This window comes from Amphibalanus amphitrite, unplaced genomic scaffold (assembly GCF_019059575.1).
Source record: "Amphibalanus amphitrite isolate SeventyFive unplaced genomic scaffold, NRLGWU_Aamphi_draft 000885F_arrow, whole genome shotgun sequence".
NCBI lineage: Eukaryota > Metazoa > Arthropoda > Thecostraca > Balanomorpha > Balanidae > Amphibalanus > Amphibalanus amphitrite.
Genome location: NW_024882379.1, coordinates 261,945 through 289,618, shown reverse-complemented (window position 1 = coordinate 289,618; position 27,674 = coordinate 261,945). Strand labels below are relative to the sequence as shown.

Sequence of the window (27,674 nt, the reverse complement as noted above, 5' to 3'; positions counted from 1 at the left end):
ACGACGGCCCCCCGCAAGTAGGCATCCCGCACTGCACCGACAGCCGCGGGCGACCAGCTGACCGGCCAGCTGACCGGCCAGCAGCCGGCGGGCGGCAAGCCGCGGATGGCCGACCCGCCGGCGCGGCGAGGGAGGGGAGGGACGCAGCTGAAAGACCCGACTACATATATATCAAAGAAACATTATATGTAATCATCGATGACGCGACATAAATCTGCTTTATTGGGGTTAGCGGTGTAGTCTGTGATGCCATCACAATGAAAATAGCCTAGTTTTGTAGAGCATCAAATTCTGATTCCATAACGACTCTCGCTAGTCCATTTTCAATTGTAAATAAGCCTTTTATTGCGATGCAAAGTCCCGAAATGGTGCCGACGGCGGCCGGTCCCCCGATGGTACCATACCATAGATGGTAAACAGGTTAGTTCACATTCCCGCCGCTATGCGGGCGGCGGCGGCGCCACCTGTCCTCGTGTCCGCCTGACACCGTAACGATATAGGTCTGAGCTCAAATCTCGGTAATGTCGTGCTTTTTTGCTATATTTCTCAAAAACGGCACCACGTGCAATAAAGTTGTATATATCATTGGAAAGAGCATCAAAAGTTGTATAAAATATCAACTTTTGACTTAAACATATCTTTAACGTAAAAAGTTATAAAGCAGCAAAGACGCTCCCATTGACTTTGCATGTTAAAAAATTTCTTCTTTAAACGAGCTCAAAAAGAACAAACGAATTCTGACAGCTTAACGAAGCATAACAACATATTCTATGGTCTTTTCTCAACAAGTCCTGAAAGTTTAAACAAAATCGTATCATATAATTTTGTACAATGAGCGAATGAAAATGCCTCTGCAAAAACGCCCATTGACTTAACATGGGGAGCGAAAAAAGTTCAACTTCAAAGTCGTACTACAAAAAGTATCGACTTCTTACGGGTATACGACGCACAGGGGCGTGTACCTGAACGTGTCGGCCATAAAATGGTGTGCAGCAAACCATACCTTGACCTGCGATTTTTCCCGCTATTCGCGATCGCGCAAAAAGTGTCCAAAACCCCGTTGACTTAACATGGGGAAAATGGAATCGCACGTGCCACGTGCCACGAGGTTTTAAGCGAGTAGCGACCGGTGCCATCAGGTAGATCGCCCCCGAGAGCCCATACGCTGAACTTTTTACGAAAATCGCAATGCACGTTTAGGCCCCACCCAAAATGTCTCGATTCGCTGCCAGACTTGCAAAACATAGCCCGGAGAACGACCGCTCCGGTTGTTTTCAATAGAAAAACACAATTCTAACGAATAGTGTTTGTCTTTTCAAACAACCTGCGGTTATTCGCCGGTCTATAGCGGTGTGCCAAATTTGAGTCAGGTCAAGTCAGGTCAACCGCTAGGGGTCGTGACGGGTATTCGTAATACGGCACCCTATTGGCCGGTCTCTAGAGGTGTACCAAATTTGAGCTCAATCGGCCCGGCCGTTCTCGAGATCTGAAAGTGTCACCCTGCACGTGAGCACGTGCAGCTGCACCCCATCCGTGACACATGAAAATACATACTAACTGACATGCGCACGGCACCCTACTGATCGGTCTCTAAAGGTGTGCCAAATTTGAATGCAATCGGCCCGGCCGTTCCTGAGATCTGGAAGCGTCACCCTGCACGTGCGCACGTGCAACCTGGGACCCAACTGATCTGTGCAAGGCACCCTACTACGCAGTCTCTGGCGGTGTGCCAAATTTGAACTCAATCGGCCCGGCCGGTCACGAGATCTGGAAGCGTCACCCTGCACGTGCGCACGTGCACCGGCACCCCTACCGTGGCACATGAAAATGGATTGCCTGGTAGGTGACTACCTCCATGCCAAGTTTCAGCGCAATCGGCCCAGTAATTGCCGAGTTATTGCACTTATTACAAAACTGACACCTCTCCGTATTACACGTGTCACGTGCAGTAGGGGTCACCCGCATGCATCGTCCATAGTAAAATACTTCTAAGAAGGGTATACGCTACCCCACTCAAAAAACCGCAAGTGTATTGGTCCAGTGGCTGCGGAGATATTAGTCGTACAAAAACGTCCCCACGGCGGCCGGCTGCTAATGTTTAGTATTAAATCGCATCCTTCAATGGGAGGTATCCCTGTCACCTGTTCGTATACTGTCTGAGCCGAGGCCCATATATAGTTCTGAGCTCAAATCTCGGTAATGTCGTGCTTTTTTACCAAATTCCTCAAAAACGGCACAACGTGCAATAACGTTCTATATATCATTGGAAAGAGCATCAAAAGTTGTATATCCTATCAACTTTTCACTTGAATATGTCTTCAAGGTACAAAGTTATTAAGCACCAAAGACGCTCCCATTGACTTTCCATGTTAAAATTTTTCATTTTTAAAGAAGCCTAAAGACAACAAACGAATTTGCACAGCTTAAAGAAGCATAACAACATGTTCTATGGTCTTTTCTCAACAAGTCCTGAAAGTTTAAACAAAATCGTATCATATAATTTTGTACAAGGAGCGAATGAAAAAGTCTCTGCAAAAACGCCCATTGACTTAACATGGGGAGCGAAAAAAGTTCAACTTTGACCTCGTGCAAAGACACGTTACGAAGTTCTGAGGGGTATACGGCGCACACTAGCGTGTACCCAAACGTGTTTGCCATAAAATGCTGGGAAGAAAACCACCTCTTCCTTGGCTCGTTTTCCCGCCATTGGCGATCGCGCAAAAAGTGTCCAAAACCCCGTTGACTTAACATGGGGAAAATGGAATCGCACGTGCCACGTGCCACGAGGTTTTAAGCGAGTAGCGACCGGTGCCATAAGGTAGATCGCCTCCGGGAGCCCATACACTGAACTTTTTACGAAGATTGTACATTTCGTCTAGGCCCCACCCAAAATGTCTCGATTCGCGGCCAGACTTGCAAAACATAGCCCGGAGAACGACCGCTCCGGTTGTTTTTCAATAGAAAACACAATTCTAACGAATAGTGTTTGTCTTTTCAAACAACCTGCGGTTATAGCGGTGTGCCAAATTTGAGTGCAATCGACCCGGCCGTTTTCGAGATCTGGAAGCGACACCCTGCACGTGCGCACGTGCAGCCTGGGCCCCAATTGACTTGTGCACGGCACTCTATTCGCCGGTTTCTAGCGATGTACCAAATTTAATCTGAATCGGCCCAGCCGTTTCCAAGATCTGGAAGCGACCCCTACAGGTGCGCACGTGCAGCTGCACCCCAACCGCGGCACATGAAAATACATGCTTACTGACTTGTGCACGGCACCCTACTAACCAGTCTCTAGTGGTATGCCAAATTTGAGCACAGTCGGTCCAGCCGTTCTTGAGATATGGAAGCGTCAGCCTGCACGTGCGCACGTGCAAACTGGGTCCCATCTGACTTGTGCACGGCACCCTACTCGCCGAGCCCTAACGGTGTGCCAACTTTGATCACAATCGGCCCAGCCGTTCTCGAGATCTGGAATCGTCACCCTGCCCGTGCGCACGTGCAGCTGCACCCCAACCGTGACACATGGAAATGCATCGCCTGGAAAGTGTCTACCTCCATGCCAAGTTTTAGCGCAATCGGCCCAGTAATTACCGAGCTATTGCGCTTATTACAAAACAGGCACCTCTTGGCTTTGCACGTGGAACGTGCGTTAGGGGTCACCCATATGCATCGAGAGTAGCACACTATATGAAAGAAGGGAAAAAGCTACCCCACACATAAAACCGTAAGTGTATCAGCCCAGTGGTTGCCGAGATATAAGTCGTACAAAAACGTCCCCAGACTCCCCACGGCGGCCGGCCGCTATTTAGCAGTAAAATCGTGTCGCATCCTTCTACGGGAGGTATCCCCGTCACCTGTTCGTATACTGTCTGAGCAAAGGCCATACGTTACGGTCCAAACTCCATAGTGAGGCGGACATACGAATTTACGAGAGTTTAGCGACGAAATGATTCACTTAATTGTTAAGTAATGGGTACCATTAGGTAGGCCATAAATTTTCTCTAGCATCTCACCGTAGATGCAGTAAAAAGTGCTTTACTTTTCAATGTATATAAAGACTTGCTCAGCTCAATCAGTTCACTCTGTATTGGCTCAAGCCGTATCATGCGAGCGCAATACAAACTAGAGCACCAGACAGCGCAGCGCTCCCCAACTCACTGCTCGCCCAGTCCACCCGGGCCGCCGCCACGACGGCCCCCCGCAAGTAGGCATCCCGCACTGCACCGACAGCCGCGGGCGACCAGCTGACCGGCCAGCTGACCCGCCAGCAGCCGGCGGGCGGCAAGCCGCGGATGGCCGACCCGCCGGCGCGGCGAGGGAGGAGAGGGAGGCAGCTGAAAGACCCGACTACAAACATATATACCAAAGAAACATTACATGTAATCATCGATGACGCGACATAAATCTGCTTTATTGGGGTTAGCGGTGTAGTCTGTGATGCCATCACAATGAAAATAGCCTAGTTTTGTAGAGCATCAAATTCTGATTCCATAACGACTCTGGCTAGTCCATTTTCAATTGTAAATAAGCCTTTTATTGCGATGCAAAGTCAAAACTAAGCCCGAAATGGTGCCGACGGCGGCCGGTCCCCCGATGGTCCCCCATACCATAGATGGTAAACAGGTTAGTTCGCATTCCCGCCGCTATGCTGGCGGCGGCGGCGCCACCTGTCCTCGTGTCCGCCTGGCACCGTAACGATATAGGTCTGAGCTCAAATCTCGGCAATGTCGTGCTTTTTTACGAAATTTCTCAAAAACGGCAGCACGTGCAATAACGTTGTATATTTCATTGGAAAGAGCATCAAAAGTTGTATAAAATATCAACTTTTGACTTAAACATATCTTAAACGTAAAAAGTTATTAAGCAGCAAAGACGCTCCCATTGACTTTCCATGTTAAAATTTTTCATTTTTAAACGAGCTTCAAAAGAGCAAACGAATTCTGACAGCTTAACGAAGCATAACAACATATTCTATTGTCTTTTCTCAACAAGTCCTGAGAGTTTAAACAAAATCGTATCATATAATTTTGTACAATGAGCGAATGAAAATGCCTCTGCAAGAACGTCCATTGACTTAACATGGGGAGCGAAAAAAGTTCAACTTCAAACTCGTGCAACTCAAGTTAACGAATTCTGACGGGTATACGGCGCACACTGGCGTGTACCAGAACGTGTTTGCCATAAAATGCTGGGAAGAAAACCACCTCCTTCTTGGCTCGTTTTCCCGCCATTGGCGATCGCGCAAAAAGTGTCCAAAACCCCGTTGACTTAACATGGGGAAAATGCAATTGCACGTGGCACGCGCAATGATTTTTGTTGCGAGTAGCGACCGGTACCATCAGGTAGATCACCTGCAAAAGTCTATACCCTGAAATTTTTACGATCCTAAACGCAAAACTCTAGGCTGCGACCAAGTTGCCCCAATCTCAGGCCAACTTTGCAAACATAGCCCGGAGAAGGACCGCTCCGGTTGTTTTTCAATAGAAAAACACAATTCTAACGAATAGTGTTTGTCTTTTCAAACAACCTGCGGTTATAGTCTTATATAATACTGAACGAGGCCGGTGTAAATAAATTTTCAAGACCGAGGTCCTTACTGGATTTTTGAACGAGGCCGAAGGCCGAGTTCAAAAATCAGTAAGGACTGAGGTCTTGAAAATTTATCACCGGCCGAGTTTGGTATGTATTTTACTGTATGCCAACGATGCCAACGATAAATTTATTTTCTGGACCGAAGCTCTTAGCCGACTTAGGAACGAGAACATCCCAAAATGTTGGCTTAAGTGCATTCTGGTAATGCATTTTTGACCGTGGTCAATTTGCTTACACCAGTTATTACCACACCCCTCTGGCTAATGTATTTGAATAGACCAGGCATACAGTAAACGACATGGAATGGACAGGAGCTTCGATTAGCATTGCCACGTGTGTAACCAAAAATCAAGGATTTTGCCGGATGAATATCCGGAGATCCGGAGGATGCGGATGAATTTCTTTCCACGTGGGTGTACATTTTCATATATTTTCTTAACATTTCATACATTTTTTCTTAACAATCGTCGAATGATTCGTCTTCAACTTAAAGGGACCCTCCCACCTTAACATTAGTTTTGAGTTGAGATAGCCAAGTTTGCGGCCAGGCTCAGAAACCACCATTTATCCTGGTCGCAACCCCCGCAGCTTTATGGTGTTCAAGAAATTTCTTCCCTTTACTTGCAGGGTGGGACCAGCGTGGTCCCTATCTCTTAACCATTACGGGAATCTGATGACGTCATCAGGCTTTCGAACGTCCGTTAAATGTTTGACTAAAACGTTTTGTAGGACGCGATGGAATATGCTGCTTTGCGCGCAACAAATGCCGCACTTTCAAATAAAGTCGCTAGGAACAGCGGAGATCCCAAAAAGTAAACAAAAGTAAAAGTCTAATATCTTGAAAACCGGTGAATATTTTTCGATGAAATTTGGTAGATATTCGTTTTTGCTCTTTCTAAACCGAGCGACATCACTTTCATGCCAATTCATTAACTTCTTTGAAGGTGGGAGGGTCCCTTTAAAGGCCCAAGTTGTGACTGTGACTTCGAAATGGTAACCGTATATTTTATTGGAAACTTTTAGCACACATTGTTACGGGAGCATTTATACATATTCATTGCATTAGAGTTTTAACATTGGTCTAAAATTAAATGAAATTCGATGAAATTCGTCTAAAATTTGATGAAGATGAGGAAGTGCGAGCACTCGCGCTCTACTTTCAGGGTCCCAGGACTATATATGGCCTTGGTCCCAGGGCGTATCGGTTCCTACAAAAACGGTACGTCCTTCCCCATCCTCGAACTCTGCGGAGGAAGATGGGAAAAATACAGATGCGAGCTGGCTTTCATGACGCTATCTTGGCTCTCATAAAAGAGAAGTTCGCCGGAGCAAGTGCCAAGGACAAGCTGTGCATCATTTCGTTCGACGAAATGCAGCTGAAACCAAGGTTGGCCTACCAGCGGGGTGATGACGTCATCGAGGGCTTCACTGATCATGGCTCTCTCTGCCGCGCCAATGCCTGCGCCGACCACGCCTTGTTCATGATGGTGCGGGACGTCAGTGTCACCAAACGCTGGAAACAGCCCATCGGTTTCTTTCTGAGTTCCGGAACGACCAAGGCCGTTGTGCAGCAGCAGCTGTTAACACAGTGTGTCCAACGTGTAACAACAACAGCGGGATTCACTGTGCTAGCTACAACTTGTGACATGTCAAAGAACAACCAGGCGACCTACAGACTGCTCGGAGCTGCGGAAACCGGCTTGTTCACCGTGGACGGGCACGAGGTTGCTGCTCTGTATGACGTGCCTCACATCTTCAAATGCATACGAAATGCATTAATGAAATACGATATTGAAGTAGACGGTGAAGTAGCCTCTTGGAGTCATTTAGAAACACTCTACGCACTGGAATGCGCTTCTTTCCCACGGGCTGCTCCAAAACTAAGCCAGAAACACATCAGGCCAAACAGCATTGAAAAATGAAAGTCAGCTATGCCCTACAGGTGATGAGCCGGACAGTAGCAGCAGCAATCACATTGCATGCGACCCACGGCAAGCTCCCGCGCACTGCACTCCCGACTGCTACTCTCCTGCTGCGCCTCAACGACCTGCTCGATGTGCTAAACTCTTCCGACCGGTTCGACCCCTGCTCAAAGCGACGCGCGATATCCAGCCTCCATCCAGCAACGGCGGGAGAACACCTGCAGTTTCTTCAGGAGAGCGACGCCTGGCTGCAGCGGTGGACGGTCGGTGGCGGCGCCAGCATCGACTCCATTCGAGGACTGCGACAAACGATAAAAGGCGTGGTGAAAATCTGGGACTTGTGTCAGGCTGCTGGGTGCACGTTCCTGTGCACTCGCCGCTTAAACCAAGATCCAAGCTACTGAAAATGAAAGTTTATCTCGGCAAAAATATATATTAGGCACATACACGGTGCCTGTGTACCTACTTATAATGAAGAAACATTATGACAACGTTTGAAACGTTTAACACAACCCCTCCTCTAAATGCATTTATGAAACGTGAGTGGGCCAATAAAGGCAACTAGTTTTAACTGTAACAAAAAAGCACTTCTGGGCACGTAAATGGGGTAAATGTGGTAAAATGTGGTAAAATCCACCACCCCATATCGCCTCTACCGGAAACCCGTTTTAACCCCCGAAGGACATTGGCAATTGAGCAGGATCGTTCATGTTTATCAAAACAGCCGGCAACTTTCTATCGCAGCGAAAGGTTGACTAGGACGAGAGTCATTGCTTTCACTGACTATGACAAACCTACTCGAACGGATTTTCACCTAGGAAGTTACCAAACGAATGTTGAAAAATACATCAGCACCATGAAAAAACCTTACCCACCATCCTCAGCAACGCCGCCTCCCGCCGGCGTCCACCGGAAAAGGGCGGCAAACGAGCGAAGTTTAAATGGTCAGAAGTGATTCCAGACAGCAACACCTGATTAGATAAAATGCACCTTCTCATATTGCCCCGGTACCCCGTTATGCCCCAGCTTCCCCTATTAGTTATAGGTCTGGCAACTATACTTTCATCCTCGTAAAGGAAGTAACCACAGCGAATCCGCACGACTAAATCATCAGGTCGCCAAAAACTCGGCAGTTACAGGAAATCTCGATCTTGTCCATTCCATGTCGTAGACTATATATTCCGTGGCCAAACTGTGTGCTTCACTTAACACAAAATAGATATAGAATAATCTGCATAGAATGTTCTTCGTCCAAGGAGACTGAACATGCCCTGAATATCGTTAAATCTGCACCAACTGGTGTCATTGTGTAGAGACGTTAGGTAGCCATATATCTTTGTTTGTTGTTCGCCAGGTGTTGGTGTGCTGGTCACTGACATCACATTCAAATGGGGCATTTAAATACCTTTCAGGAGCCCCTCTGAATCAAAGTTCTGCAAGTTTGTATTTGAAAATCTTGATCTCTGAATTTAAGCATTTATAGGCGATGTAAGTGCAAGCCAAGGACCCCATTTTGGATATTTCAACTCAAACTATTGATAAGGTCAAAGTAGGTATGGTCATCTAATACAGCTCACTTCAACCGCCTTGCTTCAACCCAAGATACCTATAAGAAAGCTTCAACCTACCTGTCGGCTTCCGCTTCAACCGCCCGTGCCAGGACGCCGGGGCACTCATGCCTGTCTTCCTCGGCTCCGATTCCCTCAACAACACCAAAGTACAAGTCAGGGTATATAGAATAACGTACAATTATCACCGAACCACTCACGCTCCTATTGCCTGGCACGCTCCAAAATGGCGGGAACGGGCGGGAACTGCAACGACGCCGCAGACAGCAAGGCCATCTATAAACCTCATTCAAAATCCCAATCACCGCACCACTATTTTGGTAATTTGTGACCCCTTCCGCTTCCGCTATACCGGTTCTAGTTTGGTATGCCAAACTACCAAAAGCAAAGGTTTTTTGGTAGCTAGCGCTACCAAAAAACTTTTCCCACTTGGTAGCCCTGCGGACCAAATAACTTCGAGGATGGGTTGCGTTTTCCTGGAGGTGCCCGGCATATGAGAGAGCCGGCCACAGAGGGTGCGGGCGCCAATTGGAGGCTAGATAAGCGCCAGCGGTCGGGTAAGCAAACACAGCCCGCCCGGCCTGGCGAGAACACTGCGCCGGGCGCCCCCAGTGCGTGAGTGGCACGCCACACGGCGGCCGCTCATGTTTTCGTTTTTTTTCTTCTTTCTTATTTTTCCTTTGTCTCCCTCCGTCAACTCCGGCGTCTTTCAGCTAGGGAGAGGTGGAACACACGCAATAGGAGCTGGCGGAGGTCGAGGCCGCACTACGCCAAATCCTCCCGGATACCGAGTTAAAGGTATTATCAGGGTTTTTTCCGAAATTTCGGAGTTACTCAGTGAAACGTGTAGATGAAGGTGGCTGAGGCCCCGATCCGAAGTCATTCGTCTCAAAATTGCCTAATTCCCAAATGGTGGGCCTCCAAAGTTGATCCGTCTGCCAGCCAGTACCTGGAGGAGGCAGTACCAAGTACTCGGATACATTTCCCTATAAGTCCATAGGCTTAACACTAGCTAGAGACTTCTAGAGATATTTTGTATGCCAGATAAGGCCGTCGCATACCAGATAAGGCCGCAATGGCCGTTCAACGTTACGTGGGGAAATTGGAGAAATCTAAAGACTTTTTTCTCTCTGACGTCTCCACTCCGCAACTGGCAAGCGTTGTTAGCATTGGCTCGTGTCGTCGTAAATAAGATTTGTTTGACGGATATTCCGTTAGTTGAGTGTGTTGTTGTAATTTCTGAGGCTGTATGAGTTGGACGGAATGGCGCCATCCCGCCAAGTGCGAAATCGGCGGTGTAGTGTGAAGGGTTGTGGAAAAACAAAGGCTGATTGTCATTTGTCCCGATCTCAACTTCTTCCATGTTCCGAAAAACCGTGTCAAGTAAGTCCAATTTGAAATGCTGGAGATTGCGGGGCAGGCACTAAGTGAAAAACAGTGGCATATTTTACGAAATTGTATTAATATATGTTTTTATGTCAAACATGCACAAATGTAATGATCAAATGTTTGAAGTGTTTGAAGTGTTTGAACACACAAATGTTTGAAGTGTTACTCATACATCAAACAGTAAGGTGTACGAGTAAATTGTGTGGATGAAGTCTGACTCATCTGAGTGGTCCGAGGAAAAAAAACAAGCGAACTTGACCTAAGTCCTAATATTACCTATTACCTAATAACCTACTAAACTACAGTCTCCCACGAACCTACAACGTACATGCTTCAGCTTACAACCTACAACCTACAACTCGGAGTTCATCTACACATATAACTAAAGTACCCAATGTACTATCTATGGTTACTGACTATCTGTGGTTCTGACTATCTGTGGTTACTTGTTATCTGTTACTTGTACTGGAATGGCAAGCCTTGCAATTTTCCCAGACCTTTGATCACAAAGTCATGCTGTTTTTAGGAGACTTGGTTGGGTGGCTGTCCTAGAAGATGGTTTGGCGGACAAGCAGGTTGACGAAGCACTTGTGTGTAGCTGCCACTTCAACCCTCAAGATCTTTTGCTTGGAGAAAGGGCTAGAACGTCACCACATGCCGTACCGTCAATAGCAGTCGTGGAAGGTGGGTTTGGCATTTCCTTTGTAATTGAACTGGTTTTTAGCACAACTTGTAAAAGTGGCACGAACATTGTTACATTGAACACTTGATGTGATGTAGAACCTGATAGCTGATGTTGAGTCTTGCAAATTGTATGAACAGCAGCTGGTGCATTGAGCCTGACAAGTGACGTTGGCACCCTAGTAGTCTCGTGTTTGAGTGTGGTCACCTAAAAAACTTGTGTGTAACCAACCATAAAGTTTTTAAATATAATTTTGGGATAATATTGATGTGGTGTGTTTTGGTCATATGGCTTGGATGGTGACTAACACTAATTAAGGAATGCTTCTTCACGACAATCTCCAGTCTCCTGAAGCACCATCATCTATATTTTCTTCCCAGGGATTCATCCCTGAATCACAATCATTACCTAGGCCAGATAACTTTGCTGGGCCACATGGTCAAAACAGTTGCAGCTACAGGGTAGGTATACCAGCTGTACATGTATTTGACAGACTAAACATTCTTTCTGTACATCTGGACAGGTAAACTTGATAGGCGGCCGGCGCGCGCCCATCGGCACCGGCGGCCGGCGCGCGACCATCCCATCGGCACCGGCGGCGGGCGCGCGCCCATCGGCACCGGCGGCCGGTGCGCGCCCATCCCATCGGCACCGGCGGCCGGCGCGCGACCATCCCATCGGCACCGGCGGCGAGCGCGCGCCCATCCCATCGGCACCGGCGGCCAGCGCGCGCCCATCGGGCACCGTCGGCCGGCGCGCGTCCATCGGCACCGGCGGCCAGCGCGCCCATCCCATCAGCACCGGCGGCGGGCGCGCGCCCATCGGCACCGGCGGCCGGCGCGCGACCATCCCATCGGCACCGGCGGCGAGCGCGCGCCCATCCCATCGGCACCGGCGGCGGGCGCGCGCACATCGGGCACCGTCGGCGCGCGCGCGTCCATCGGCACCGGCGGCCAGCGCGCCCATCCCATCGGCACCGGCGGCGGGCGCGCGCCCATCGGCACCGGCGGCCGGTGCGTGCCCATCCCATCGGCACCGGCGGCGGGCGCGCGCACATCGGCACCGGCGGCCAGCGCGTGCCCATCGGGCACCGGCGGCGGGCGCGCGTCCATCGGCAGCGGCGGCCGGCGCGCGCCCATTGCAGAGAGAGGTGATGTGATTGACCCTGTTGGCCCCCCCCCCTCCCCCACCCTCTGACCCGCCCGCGCGCCCCGACAGGTCGTCGTGTAGCGCGGCGCTCCGCCAGCTGCTGTGCTGAGGTTGGCGGCGCTCAGCAGCTACCAGCTGATGCAGCGCGCCGTGCTCGCTTGCCGCGGCGCAGTGTTTATAGCGCGTGCGCCGGGCGCTGACGGCAGTCGTCTGGCAGCGACAGCTCTGCCGGTGACGGCACACGCTGCTGCTGCAGAAACTGGACAAGGGCCTGCTTGGGCTCCTGGTCCTGGATCGGTACGCCGGCTCAGTCACCTGATGACGGCGGCGCACAGCGTGACCTACCCGCCCTACAGCCGGCCCAGCAGGGTGAGTAGTGAACTGAGTACTGAGTAGCGCTCAGAGTTAGCTTGAAGTTATTTAACATGATGCACTGTTCTTCATGAGTCGTCCCCATCGCTGCTTGTGACTTGCAAGTTCCTTCTTTTTCGGCAGTGCGTCCCAGCAGCGATTTTCACCTCTGAGAAGTATAGTTGCCGTACTAGTGAAAAAGTGTATATCTTTGAAATAAACATTCCGTTTCATCTGCCCACTACCACTAACGCCCCTCTGCCCTCTCCTGCAGCGGACGGGGAGACCCCCCTGACCGCTCCTTCCCCCTGTTCTGCTGCAGGCGGGGAGGCCCGCCCGGGCCCAGTGCCGCACGGAGAGGCGGTGGCGCTGGAGGCCAACACCCCGGCTCGCGACCTGTAGCTGACGGTGCTGGAGCCGCGAGTCACCGTGTTGGCTGGCCATGGAGACTTGGAAAAGGTGGGTCTCCGCGCAGCGGAGGAAGGGGCGGCGGCTGACAGTGGTGGCCGCCAACGGGGAGCTGGGCGGCGTGGGTCCATGCATAGCGGGGATGTTCGAAAGGACAGCATCAGCTGCATTGTTTGAAGAGCTGCTGCAGTTGGGCGTTGAGATATGATCGCAGACTTGCAAGGAGATGGGCTCCTGAGATGCGTGCTTTTTTTTGCTCCGATGATCCGGCTGATCGCTGTTCTATGAGGTCGTATTACCCGCCCGCGGTCACCAGGCCGGGGAGGTATATACGTCTACAGCAGCTGTGTTATTTGTCTGTCCCGGTTGTATCACCCAGTCTTCCCCCGTCCTCAGGCCGGTGAGGTGCGTCTCCAGCTGCGCTGTCAGCACGGCCGGCCCGTGCTGGCCGCGCCCCAGGCGGCCGACGCGCCGGCTCCCGGCGGCGGCGGCGAGCGGGCGGTACGGGCGCTGCTGCAGCTGCCGACAGCTGCCGCCGCCGCGGACAGCTGCCCGCTGCTGGTGGTCGTCTCCGAGCCGGCCCTGCTCTGCTGGCAGCCGGCACTGCTGCTCTGGCTGTCCCTGGCCACTCAGCTGGCCAGCAGCTGAGTGGCCCGGCGCCGCCGCCACTACCCCAGCCGCCCGAGCCGCCGCCGCCGCCGCCATGGATGTGCCCCGGCCGCAAGGACACTCGGGTACCTCGCGATCGGCACGGAGCCACACCACGGAGAGGAACCTACCCGCAGTGTCACCCAACACCTCCGCTGCGGCGGCCGTCTCCCCCACTCCGCCGGCGCCGCCCGCCGCTCCGACTTTGGCCTGGCTGCCGGCCCTGGAGCGTCTGGAGGTGCGCCTTCAGATCAGCGCGGTCACCGTCACCGTTCCGGCCGGTCCAGAGAGCGGCGGCGGGGCGGCCGGGGACGCGGAGCGGACGGCGGACCCGCTCCCGGCCGCGGCCGGCCACCACCCGGCGCCGGTACCGGGCCGGGTCCGCAGCAGCAGCGACTCGGGCCACCGGTACTGCCTGCACGGACAGCTGGTCTCTGTGCTGCCGTCAGTCCGACTGGACAGCGCTGCGCTCAAATCGGCCGCCCTGCCGACAGTGCCGGAGGTGCCCGTCCGACTCACCAGACCTTCAGCGGCCGCAGGTCAGTCGCGGCCGCCGCACGGCCAGCTCATACCGGCCACTGAGGAGGGCTTTTCCATAAAACTCTCAGTGCTAGTGATTTTGGCATTGGCATGGGGGCGGGTATTGGTACTCACTACTCACCCTGCTGGGGCCGGCTGTAGGGCGGGTAGGTCACGCTGTGCGCCGCCGTCAACAGGTGACTGAGCCGGTGTACCGATCCAGGACCTCAATTATGATTATAAGTAAAACGGGATGTAGGGATGAAGTCAGCTTGTGCTCAAGACTGACGTCATGACAATCGACACGTGAATATAACGGGCATGTTTGCTCCTTGCTGTCGTGCGGGCGTTCGAATCTCTCCCAGTTTGTTGGCCCGTGTCTCTCTCCCGTCCCCCGGGTCTCTCCGCCGGCTGACTCCGCTCTGTCTGTTCCAGCCGGCTCCCAGCTGCGCTCGCCGAGCCAGACGCAGCAGGTGATGTCGCCGTCGGTCGTGGTGCGCGACTGTGCGTCCATCCCGTGTCCAACGCCCCCCCCCACACCGCGCGCTGCTGCCGGGCCCGCCGTCGTAGTTTTATGGCCTTGCGCCGTCAGTCGCCAGCTGGTGGTGGCGACCCGTGATCGCTCGCGTACGTTCGCCGGCGCGCCCATTGCAGAGAAGGGGTTCGCGCATGCCCATTGTAGAGGGGCGCGCCCCTTGCGGAGGCGGTACGCGCTATGCTGTAGACAGTAATGCTTGTTGGGTAGCCCCTTTGCGCATTGTTTGTTCATGGATGTAAATACAAGTTACATGACTGATGAGTGTAATGCTTACATTTTTGAACTAAGAAATGCCACAGGGCAGGTTACCTTGGTGAGTTTCTGATATCAACATACTGAACATAAGAGCAGAATAATTATCCATAGAGCGTTAAGGATTTTAGCCACCGAATTCACCAGTCAGTAATTGCACATGGTGGCACCATGAGCATGAGTACCTCGCCTTGTCCGATCCTTTTCACAACTAGCAAGTAGAATGTGGGAAAAGGCAGGGAACTTCAAAGCATGCGCATATGTAGATAGCTGATGATTCTCTCTGTTCAAGCACGATCTGGCACTCTGCAGCCTGTTCTGTTCCACATGAGTTGCCGGGACAGCATCACACATGAATTTCTGCATGCTTCAAACAGAAATGCCTTAATTTTCCTTAAAATATATTCATTTTTCACACAAAGACAACCAAAATGTACATGCAGGTGGGTACTGTGGCAAGAAATTACATACAAATGTATTTTGCCATGTAGGTACCCTCCTTTCACATCACAATCATCAATCATAATTAAGAGCACCAAGACGTTCTTTGCGACTTGCGAGCCCAGCCGTGTCAGACCAGCTGATGCAGGGGCTCTGTCACAGGGGGCACAAGGCCCAGTGGTTATGTCACAGCACAATGTTGTACAACCTGCTATTCAAGAACACTTAAATCTTGAAAAACCTGTAGCTCTCTTGTCACCTCACTTTTCGCACTCTTGACAAATCACTAATCAGTCAGATCAAGACTGAAAATTGAAGAGGATAAGCTCTTTTGTGGGATGTACTTGCAGTTTCAATTCAATGACATAAATTACTCGAAATTACCATTTAAATTGTACTGTACAGTCTGTATTAAAAGTACCGCGCAAAGTGGCGGTGGATCCATCAAGCCTGACCGAGAAAGGGTCTGCTTTAATTTGAAAGTCACCGACCAATTGACCTAGGGAATGGACGAGGATGTCAATTGCTTCGGTGACCCAAATTTGGCAGGCCCTTCCTCAGTCAGGCTCGATGGATCCACCGTCACTTTGCGCGGTACTTTTAAGACAGACTGTACCATGACGAATCTACCATTGAAAGAAAATTGTATCATGACCCTGCTATAAAAAACTGAAACAAGCTCCAATTGCATATGATAAATTTGGCGATGTTTATAAATCTTGCTGCCTTAGACAAGCAAATCTTCAATTTGTTTCAATTTCAGTCGAGTTCTTCACCAAAAATCCATCGTATATCGACAACCAATGCCTATCACCGAAATCTTGTAGAAATCCTCAATCCCGCAAAATTTCGCAAGGCCGCTCTTTGTTTACATTATAGTGATGGGCCAATCTGACCGCTCAAGTACTTGTTTTGCGGGAGTAAGTACATTTTTGTCGTTTTTCAAACGGCTATAACTTGCAAAGTATAGCATCAATAGGCATTTTATGTATATCGTTGAAATCGGCAGAGTCTGGAGACTTAACTGATAGGCAATACATTCCGATTCCTTTCAATTTTTAAACCCTGATAATCCCTTTAAGAGACGGGCAGGTCCGGCCCCTCAGTTCAGGCTCATCACACCACACAGGCGCCAGCGACGCCAACGTTAACTACCGGGTGTGCGCGATTGCCTAGTGTCAACAAACGCACGGCAGATGTAAAGGGAGGGCCAGTTATTCAGCTGTTCTCAGAAAGAATCGTAAGTTAAAAACTGTAAGGTAGCTGCTGATTTGCAGCAATGAATTTTTCTACACTTTATCGTTTAACCCGCGCCCCGTTGGGCTCTGCCGAGCAACGCGCCCGGTTGGGGGGGGGGCCATTTTGGCCCCCCCCCCTAAGATCTCGAGAACCACGCAACATAGCGACAAGCGGTAAACGGCGTTGGATAGCCCCAACGGGGAACTACCTTGTGACCCAATTTTATTGACCTAGGTCAAACCGATGACGTCACAGGTCAGGTCAAAGGTCCAATTTTCACCGTTTACAGGCACTTCAAGAAATGCGTTGTAAAATCGAGTAAAATGCATTTCATTGAAAATCATCGATGGGGAAATGTTCTTCAAACACATATTTTGCTATTTGAGGTCACTGATACCAGGTCAGGTCACAGAGGTCAGGTCACGGGGGGGTCACAATATGAAAGTGTCGTGTGATACATGTTTTATGGTCCATTTTACATGACAAATGCGATTATATGGGTCAGGCAGCCTTTGGGGCCAGCTTAGATCACGTTTTGGTCAAGGTCAGGTCAAGGTCAGGTCAAGGTCAGGTCAAATTAGGTCAAATTTCAAAGTTAATATTTTTGCATAAAATGGGTATCGAATCGATGCAGCTCGTCACGGGGAGTTCAATGGTGGTCTTTGTTTTGCCGTACGAGGTCTAGAATTGCTAAAAATTGAGTTCAAAAATTTGACGTCATCATTTTTGAACAGTTTTTTCGCTATAACTTGGCCAAAAAACGAGATATCGATCTGAAATTTGGTATGCATATAGAAGAGCGCTGGGACTATCACATATATTCCGGTTTTTACGAAATTTGGAAAATTTTGGATTTTTTCAAAGTTTTTCTAAAAAAATCAATTTTTTGATTTTTTTTGGGTCAAAAACCAAAAATTTTGAAAATCCGAGATAGCAGTTTTGTAGCGCCGCTTTTTGTCTACTAGACCATATAAAGAACTTTGAAATTGCTTGATAACTGTAGATTTGGTGAGCGTTTAAAGTTTGCATGTTTTTTGCTCATTTTTGCTCGAACATGACCTCAGTTTGACCTCAATAACTCCTGACCTAAGGTGACCTAAGACTTGAAATTTGGTGTGAAGGTGTCAAATTGATGCCCGGGAAGGTACTGAAAATTTAGCGGCGCTGCGCGCCGCCGTTTTCTTGCTATTCAGGAAAAACCACAGGGGGGGGGGGCCAAAATGGCCCCCCCCCAACGGGGCGAGGGTTAAGCACAAATATAATATGACCCGTAGCATATAGAAACCAGAGAAGTATAAATGCAGGGGTGTAAAAACCAATGTACAAAAGTGATATTTATTGACAAACAGTTTCGGGGTTGACACAAGCACAAACTGCCATCGAAAACACAAGGGCACAAAAACATAGGAACTCTCATTGCTTTCAATGACACCCAAAGGAACACTCACTGACTGAAACTTTTGAACTCTTTTGAGTTATGCAGTAACCCGATTCAGCGACCATCGATCAGAAGTATCTCACTATTGGCGCTTCCTCATCCTGCTCAGGGTTTCAAGAGATCAAAATCACATTGACCTACCCGGTTGCCTTATCAGAACTAGGCAAGGTTCTTGTCCATGAAACTACATGAACTACATGGAACTACATGTCATGTACCTACCATACCTGAGCTGGTTTTGAAGAAGAGACGTGTTTGTACACTGGATTATCACAAACAAGTCTACAGGCCGACGAGCACAGCCTTCAGTACGTCATATCAGCGCACTGAACAGCAGACAACAAACATGAGCAATATAAACAGCTTAAATCACCACTTCTGAAGCTGAATGTAATTAATGAGCTCCCACTGCGTAATCATGTCAGCTCATTACACTTAACATAGCAAATGTTCTTACATCCGCAACTAAAAAAGCCAGTCTGTCTTTCATGAAGACCATCGTCTACTACTCAGCCCGGCGCATAGCTTCCGAGCGCAAACGAACTTTCTCATGGTCATGGCTTTGATACAACGTATAATCTGAGCTCCGAATCTCAGCACATGAGTCTTCCGCAAACACAGCCAAATTGCGTAGCGGAACTTGCACCATAGTCCACAACTAAATCTTTTACGAATCTTTTTTTTTCTCGGGACACAGCACGCGGCTCAGTTTCTGCTCCAGGCCTGAAACACAACGAACAGTACACACTCATCACAAAGAGTTCGCGCATCACATGGTTGGTAGAGCGCCGTGTGGCGGCGCTTACACTGGACTTGGATCGTTGGTGTCCGGCTCGCCCCCGCTTGGTGAGTTCACATAGGCCGGTGGTGGTGTGGCCGCACCAGCGACTTCGTCCGGCTGCGGGGACCCCTGCCCCTGCATCACCATATACACCTGTGAGGAACAGCCAGAGTCAGATGACACTAAAAGACACGGTGAGGATACACCGAGTTACACACAGGGGCGGATACATCAGGTGTCAGATGACACGTTAGTATGTATCCGAACTCAACGTCAGTGAGACGGTTGTGGAGTGTTGTGACGGGCTTACCCATGCAGCACTTGCGTTTCCCGGTTACTCACTAACCAGGTTTACTACACCGCTATCCTCGTAGCTTAACCCTGGCCCGCACATGGGGGGGGGGGGGCACCCCAGGTAGTTTTTTTCTGCGCTGCACTAAACATTTTTAAAGCTAGAAGTCTGATTTTGCGTATAGTTGCTGTTCTATCCTTTCTCAGCGTCCACCGAAAATTTACAGTTTCTGTGGTTTTTGGTTTCGGAGATATGACCTTGTTCTTCGGAGACCGTTTGCTGCGGGGGGGGGGCGTTAAACGCCCCCAGCCGATAACTCGAGAACCAAAAACGCAGCGAAACGCACGAGGCGGCAAACGAAAGAACGCGACGAGACGCTTCAGATGAGTACTTTAAAGTTGAATTTTGAGGTCACAGGTCGGGTCAGGTCAAACACCAGAAATCGGGCTTTCAGTAGCATGGACTTCAGGACTTCGCAATGGGCGCCTCTCGTCATAAACTCTGTCAAACGGTGCACAATCCATCATATAAGGCCTACAAGAGTGTCAGCTCCATGTAGGGGTCAGTAAAGCATAGGTCAAGGTCAAGGTCAGGTCAACCGGGTAGGCACATATCCCCGAAAATCAAAACTGATATTCGCAGCCTGTGACACATGTTTTATGGGTAATTTGGGGCGTAGAACACGATAGTGACATTCATTTTATCATATGTGTACGTGTTTGGCTCAAAAAGTTCAATTTAAGAAATGCATGTAACATGGTCCTGAAGTAGTCACGAGAAATTGCCAAGATTCAGTTCAAGATTTTGGAAAGTGGGGAGCGATAATCAATAATCGAAGATAGTCATTTAATTGGTCATGATATTGGCAGTCTAATGGCGTTTACGGCATGTCTGTATGTCTATTCTGTGATTTTATATGATTTTTTGAACATATGCCGTTTTTGGTCGAAAACTCAGAAGTCATGACGTCACTAAAACCTCGATATCTCAAAACATTTTCGACCGATTTTTTTGAAACTTTGTCACAATAAACTTCAATCAATTCTCTACAGGTACCTAAAATTTGGCGCGCCTGCAGCGCCAAATGCCAGCGCCCGGCGAAAAAAGTGGGGGCGTTTAACGCCCCTCCCCCCCCGCAACTCGCGGGCTATGTGCGTTCTAGGATGGGAAAATGGCATGTGCGGACGAGGGTTAAGTATATACAGGATGTTGCACCAATAGTGGTCACATCTTAGCTGCTAACACGGAGAAAACTGGAGATCTCGGGTCAGGGACACGGCTCTTTCTGGCTGCTTGGGTTGAGAAGGAGCGGAGAGATGTCTATAGCTCCTGTCAGGGTCGCAACCTCTAGAAACAAGCCGACAGCTCTGGGGTCAAAGAAAACGCTCTACGTGCCGGACTTTATGACAAATCAGCGAGATTGTGGAATGAACATTTTGCAGTTGTGAAACCGCCGCCAAGTTTGGGCATGACGGATGAGTCGCATTTCAACTTGTGAATCAATGCTTTTATTTTTAGTGTGTGGGCTCTACAAAAGAAAAAAAAAACTATTACGTGAGTGGGCGATAAGTGAATAAAGTGATAAGTGCTAAGTGAGTGAGTAACTGAGAGTGAGTGAGAATTGAGGAACGTAAAGTAAAAGAAAGATAGAAATAGATAGATAGATAGATAGATATATAGATATATAGATAGATAGATAGATAGATAGATAGATAGATAGATAGAGAGAGAGAGAGAGAGAGAGAGAGAGAGAGAGAGAGAGAGAGAGAGAGAGAGAGAGAGAGAGAGAGAGAGAGAGAGAGATCCTACATTCAACCCGACTCAGACGTGGACCCGGCTACTCACATTTGGTGCGAAGCCGTCGACCATGGTGCCGATCCGCTCGACCAGCTGACAGAAGCTGGGTCGGCTGTGGGCCTCGAGCTCCCAGCAGTGCAGCATCACGGCGTACCTAGGGGATTCGGGCAGTGTCATACCCCCGACACTTCGTAGGTATCCAATATCCCGTTATACAGCTGAGACAGCTGTGTCTTTGACATCGCGTAGCCGGCACTTCATTTCTTAGTACCTATGAGCACTTCTGCGAATAGTTTTATCTTTTAGGGAGGCGGTGAGGCGAGTCATACCCGGGGACTGCAACAACAGAACAGCGCGCCTTTCTGGGCAGGCTCACTGACGCCGCATTCAAACAATGCTATCGCATGGCTTACGCTCCAAGGATTCAGAGCTGTCATAAAGACAGCATTTCGAGTTCAGCGGATATAATCGGATTCATGTACGCGTAACTGTTCGGTAAATCCGCCTTGTCTAAGTGGATATCCCAAAAATTCTGCGAATAGTACCAAGGCGTGTTTTTTTTTCCTCACGGAAGCCGGTTACTGTGCAGTACAGCCAGACTGCGGTGGTCTGGCCCCGCGGCTAAAGAGTTGAAGGATTAGGAGCGAGTTGGATCCAAAGTCGGGGCCATCCGATGGTCCGGATGTGTGAGGTAGGTAAAACCGCCGCGGAACTATACAGCTGAACAGACCTAACGGCACGCAACGAAGCGAGGAATATGGTCTTAGCTGAACCGGCAGGCTACCGTATCAGTGGGCAATGGGGATTGGAAGAGATGAGCTCTCTGGGATGGTATCTGACATCAATTGTTATACATTGTTACAGCATTGAATATCGTCAAGTTTTTTCCGGACCTTTCATAATAAGTTGTGATAACATTTACAGTAAAGAGCAAATTTCACACCGAATTACAAAATAACGAATAAACATCAATATACGAGTACAATCTTTGCATCTTCAGAAATCTTGCACGTTAAATCGTCGGTGTTCAAAACTTATTTTGAAAATAATATTATTCATACCTACAACTAGGTGTCCAGCATTACGAGCAGCGTAATCAATCACTTTTCATTAAAATCGGCCCAGTAGCGGCCGAGTTATTGCCAGAATACATTTGGTGACTTCTTTTGGCCGGCGGTGCTCTGTTCCAGCATTCATTGCCAAAGGTCAGTGACCTTCCGGCTCTCATTTCCCTCAGTTTTGCAAGCGAAGAAACTGAGGCTAAGGCGCATGCCGTCTGCTCGGCGCCGGCCGCGGCCCAAAATGCTGCAAAGATGCGCGCGTCACGTGCACACCACTGCACGCACCCCCTCGAAAAGTTGATACGACAAACAGATGCACGAGTCCGACTTACGTTCAAAATTTCACACCCGTAGCCCGCACCGTTCCGGAGCAATAGCCCGCCAAGCGTGACGGACGCGTTACATACGTACATACGTACATACATACATACGGACGTTTTGATTTTTATAAGAGGAACTAGAGGGACAGCATAACGCGCAGCGTAATAAATCAATTTTCAATAAAATCGGCCCAGTAGCGGGCGAGTAATTGCAAGAATAAATTTGGCGTCTCCTCCTGGCCGGCGGTATACCCTGTTCCGGTATTCATTGCCAAAGGTCAGTGACCTGCCGGCTCTGGTTTCGCTCAGTTTTGCAAGCGAAGAAACTGAGCCTACGGCGCGTGCTCTCTGCTCGGCGCCGGCCGCGGCCCAAAATGCTGCAAAGATGCGCCCGCCACGTGCACACCACTGCACGCACCCCCTCGAAAAGTTGATACCACAAACAGATGCACGCGTCCGACTTGAGTCGAAAATTTCACCCCCGTAGCCCGCACCGTTCCGGAGCAATAGCCCGCCAAGCGTGACGGACGCGTCACATACATACGGACGTTTTGATTTTTATAAGAGGAACTAGGTGTCCAGCATTACGCGCAGCGTAATAAATCAATTTTCATTAAAATCGGCCCAGTAGCGGCAGAGTTATTGCCAGAATAAATTTGGTGACTCCTCCTTGCCGGCGGTGCGATGTTCCGGTATTCATTGCCAAAGGTCAGTGACCTCCCGGCTCTGTTTCCGCTCAGTTTTGCAAGCGAAGAAACTGAGCCTAAGGCGTGTGCTCTCTGATCGGCGCCGGCTGCGACCCAAAATGCCGTTAAGATGCGCCCGCCACGTGCAAGCCTCCGAGCGCACCCCCACCAAAATTTAATACGACAAATGGTTGCACGCGACCGACTCGGCGCGAAAATTTCAACCCCGCAACCCCCACCGTCTCCGCGCAACAGCCCGCCAAAGGGAACTGACGCGTTACGTACATACGTACAGACGTTTTGATTTTTATAAGAGTAACTAGAGGGACAGCATTACGTGCAGCGTAATAAATCAATTTTCATTAACCCTCGCCCGTAAACGGTATTTTGCCACCTTCGCCCATGAAGGGGGGGGGGGTGCGACCCCCCCTGGCGTTTGAAAACGGAGCGTCGTAGAGCTTAGCGGAAAAGACCAACGGATTGCTCTCAACGAGATCTCGCGATTGGCGGTATATTTTTTGGTCCTAGGTCAACATTTGACCTACTTATGACCGGTCAAAGGTCAAATTTTCGGAAAAATCTAACTTTTTCAGATTTCCGCGCCGATTGCGGCAAAACGGTAAGAGATATCGACTTGAAACCTTCACTATCGTGATCCTTGATCAATTCTCTGTCGTTTGGTGCGTATTTCGATGTCATAACTCTAAAAATGATGCGTTGGGAGCATCGGAAGTCTGCAAGGTCATTTGTGCATTGGGTCACGTCAGGCGTGTGACGTCACTGACCTGATCCTGACCCAAAATGGACTACAAGAAACAACCGACGATGCCTGAAATGGATAGCAAATTCGAATTCAGGGCATCAAAATACCCCGAAAAGGCATACAAGTGCAAGAAGTCATTACAGGTCAACCGAGGTCACTGACCTGACCTTGACCTTTAGTAACCTTGAAAAGGTCAACGGACATTGTGCCAATGTCAAATCAGCCAGTTATGATTCTAAAACAATCCATCAGTGTGTCAGGTCAGTCGGCATTTATACCAATGTGAAGCAATATCCAATTTAGCGTAAATCTGGCCGGAGGTTGTTCCCTTTATGACGTCATAACTCCGTGACCTGTCATGACCTTGACAAAAAAATACACCAAAAGTTGCGCAAAGGAAGCCCCATAGGGTACTGAAAATTTGAGCAGGCTATCTGAAACGGTTCAGCGTGTAGCTAAGAAAAACCTCAGGGGGGGGGTTGCACCAACCCCCCCCCCCCTACATGGGCGAGGGTTAAAATCGGCCAAGTAGCGACCGAGTTATTGCCAGAATCAATTTGGTGACTCCTCTTGGCCGGCGGTGCTCTGTTCCGGTATTCATTGCCAAAGGTCAACGACCTCCCGGCTCTGATTTCGGTCAGTTTTGCAAGCGAAGAAACTGAGCCTGTAGCACGTGCTCTCAGCTCGGCGCCGGCCGCGGCCAAAATCCCGCAAAGATGCGCCCGCCACGTGCAAACCACCGAGCCCACCCCTACCAAAATATAATACGACAAATGGTTGCACGCGTCCGACTCGGCGCCAAAATTTCAACCCCGCAGCCCGCACCGTTCCGGAACAACAGCCCGCCAAAGGGAACTGACGCGTTACATACATACATACATACGTACAGACGTTTTGATTTTTATACCTTTTATACAGGCAAATAGTGTGCGCTAACCAGTTTTCTCAGTAATTTAGCTAGCAATTCTCGTGCCGTGTTCAAAGAGACGTTTACAGTGAAGGGCAAACTTAAAAAACGAACTAGGTATAAAATTATAGTTCGTTTTTCTTAAGTTTGCCCCTCACTGTAAACGTCTCTTTGAACACAGCACGAGAATTGCTAGCTGAATTACTGAGAAAACTGGTTGACGCACACTGATTTGACCAGATTTCACAGACGATCAATTTCATCAAATTTATTTACTATTTCACAGACTCGTAGCTCATATTTAGCAATACCTACAGCCCCACAGGGATAGACGACTTCTCAGGAATTATGTCTGAACTAATAAATAAATTGCACGGCGCTTAACATAACGCTAAATCGTCGGTGTTCAAAACTTATTTTTGAAAATATTATTCATATCTACAATACAATGTGCGCTAACCAGTTTTCTCAGTAATTCAGCTAGCAATTCTCGTGCTGTGTTCAAAGAGACGTTTACAGTGAGGGGCAAACTTAAGAAAAACGAACTATAGCCGACGTTCGATTTTCTCAGGTTTAGTTTTTCCCCGTTTTGCTCGCTAAAACACGTGCTTATTCGAAAAAACATACCTGGAGCCAGGTGGGTGACGGCACGTGATTGCCTGAGGCGGTGGGTAAAAATATTTTTGTCATTTAATGCTCAATGCAATCGCTGCGACTTTTTACAAGACCTTCTCCTCGTCGTTGTTTCTTGCTTTCAACGACTGGTCCCCGAGTGATGACTATCCTCACGTAAGACATGATGAATGGAGCTAGCAATTAAGCCCCAAAAATGTTATAAAACACTTCTTTTGAAGGAGATGAATTGAATGGTTTTGGAGCCTCACGAAATATGTTTCAGATATGACGCGTCACACAAACTGACGCATAAAGACTGAGTTCAAAAGTGTGATCGCAAGCACTTGTTGACGAATGAAAAGCGTAGGTACTGCCCGGTCGCCATAGCGACAAGTAAGCGTCACAAATTTTGAACACTATCCAAGTGCGCTAAGTTCGACTACATCTAGGATGATGGGTGATGGTTGCCAGCTGATTAATTTAAAACGCGAATAAATTCAACTTTTGTTTGAGATTGCGAGTAAAAATGTGTTTGCTAATTTCAAATATCATTGAATTAGTTTTTGTAAATAAATTTACTACAAACGCCTCTGTGCAAAGCCTTTCTAGAATAAATCAAGGCTTATGAAAATCGTGAGGAGGGTTGGGAAAGGCAGGAAAAAGGATCACGTGACTAGCATCCCAACCTTATCTATAAGAATCTTGCCTGGAGCCAGAAGTCCTTTTGAAAAAAAAACGAACTATATAATATAGGCATACGCAGGATAGGAAATATATCAATAAAGATAACCGATTGAAGAATTAAAAACACAGCGGGGCTACTTTTCCCGATACTTGAAACCATTCCAATTACCCGCACCATATGACCATTCTAGAAGCAGCTGATTATTGTCCAGTTGCTATCAGCGTAACAATGTATAATAAATCTATTGAATTTATTTTAGACAAGGATTAGAGTCACACCAAAAACGTTTGTCATGTCGAGTGATTTCCGCGATCCGCTCGAGATTAAAGGGACCCTCCCACCTTCAAAAAAGTTAATGAATTGGCATAAAAGTGATGTAGCGTGAATCACAAAGAGCGAAAATGAACATCTACCAAATTTTACCGGAAAATATTCACCCGTTTTCGAGATATAAGACTTTTATTTTTGTTTACTTTTAGGGAAATCCGCTGTTTCTATGACGTCACATAAAGGTTTTCTTTACGTCGGCATTTGGAAGCAATAGTTTGGTATCAAAGTGCGACAAATATTGCGCGAATGATGCGTTTATCTTATCAAGGTCAATATATGATGGCCAATAAAGGATTCCAGGACAATTCTTATGGCATTTCTTCGTATCGCAATTCTTTGTCTGCAAATCTTCGTCAGGGCATTTATTCGTACCTATCGCATTACTTTGTCTCGCACCAGGGTATATGAAAATCGGCTCGCATTTCTTCTTCAACGCAAATATATGCAAGAGTAAGCATTGAGGGACAAATAAATACACCGACGAAGATTTGTAGACGAAGAAATGCGGACGAAAAATTGTGCTACGAAGAAATGTCATGCGAGGATTCGTTCGGGTACCATGACATTTATGTGATTTCAAAGTCAAGGTTCACAGCTGATCTGCTAAATCAAGCCAAGAATCCAAACTATCAAAAAACTATAAATATTTGTTTGTCTGTCACAGAGGTCTCAAGCAATATAAGGTTGACATATGTTGGATCAAAAATCTACTGCCACAACTCACATCTCCTGCCTTAGTTTATCATTGTTGTTTTAACTTGCTTTCAAGAGAAACAGAAGCCAGTATCTGATATCACTTCAGATGATTGTTTCAAGATCTGAGTTCAAATGGAAATAAAAGCAAGATCAAGATGAAACAGGGATTATTGCTGTTAAAGTAGTTTGGCCATGATACAACAAGCACATAAATCATTAGCCAAATCAAATACTGGTTGGTTTGTCAAGATGTTTGTTGTCTGTCGTCTGTCGAGCTGCTATGAACACTGAACGCTCTCACTAGAGAGTAGTTTAAGTTGAATGGTAGTGAGCTGTAATTAGACAAAGCAGCTATTCAGTGCTCACATCAAGCCAGGCTAGGAAATGGCATCAACTGTGGTGGGAGGAAGCAGGTTCGGCAGCCCTATGTTGTAAACTTCTGTTATGTCTTGTGTTTGATCAACTGATGTTTTCTGCTCTGTTTTGTGCAGTGATAGTAGCAGGTAACTGCATGCTTGTCAAATTATGTGAATAAACGAATTCATAACATTGCATTTTTCTCTCCATGCAAGGAACAAGTAAGATGTTGTAGAAAATGTAATAGA

At 48.5% G+C, this 27,674-nt stretch overlaps 2 protein-coding genes and 1 long non-coding RNA gene across 4 annotated transcripts in view; 2 read left to right on the top strand and 1 right to left on the bottom strand.

Annotated features, from left to right (window-relative positions):
- The first annotated feature begins 10,003 nt into the window (after positions 1-10,003).
- LOC122367645 lies at positions 10,004-11,738 on the top strand. Its single transcript, XR_006254092.1, has 3 exons — positions 10,004-10,465; positions 10,998-11,155; positions 11,677-11,738. It is a non-coding gene; the product is annotated as an uncharacterized LOC122367645 (long non-coding RNA).
- A 1,240-nt stretch (positions 11,739-12,978) lies between these two features.
- LOC122367640 (potassium/sodium hyperpolarization-activated cyclic nucleotide-gated channel 4-like) lies at positions 12,979-15,028 on the top strand. 2 transcript variants are annotated; one of them, XM_043340947.1, is made up of 4 exons: positions 12,979-13,112; positions 13,458-14,248; positions 14,664-14,719; positions 14,831-15,028. In XM_043340947.1, the coding sequence occupies exons 1-4, from the start codon at positions 13,096-13,098 to the stop codon at positions 14,957-14,959; spliced, it is 993 nt and encodes a 330-aa protein (XP_043196882.1). In that variant the 5' UTR covers positions 12,979-13,095; the 3' UTR covers positions 14,960-15,028. The 2 variants fall into 2 exon arrangements, with proteins under 2 accessions (XP_043196882.1, XP_043196881.1); XM_043340946.1 differs by having other exon boundaries at positions 14,664-15,028.
- A 2,991-nt stretch (positions 15,029-18,019) lies between these two features.
- The window catches only part of LOC122367643 (fibroblast growth factor receptor 2-like), a 52,912-nt gene continuing 43,257 nt past the window's right edge, over positions 18,020-27,674 (bottom strand). The window contains exons 16-17 of the mRNA XM_043340954.1: positions 21,055-21,160; positions 18,020-19,070 (exon numbers count right to left, since the gene is read on the bottom strand). Coding sequence (XP_043196889.1) covers positions 18,939-19,070; positions 21,055-21,160 — 238 coding nt within the window. The 3' untranslated portion in view covers positions 18,020-18,938. The remainder of the gene's footprint in view (positions 19,071-21,054; positions 21,161-27,674) is intronic.

Bases quoted from the DNA above. Each gene is read 5' to 3' on its own strand.
- LOC122367640 (XM_043340946.1), top strand. The intron at 14,249-14,663 runs GTCAGTCGCGGC...TGTCTGTTCCAG, and splicing joins CAGACCTTCAGCGGCCGCAG to CCGGCTCCCAGCTGCGCTCG.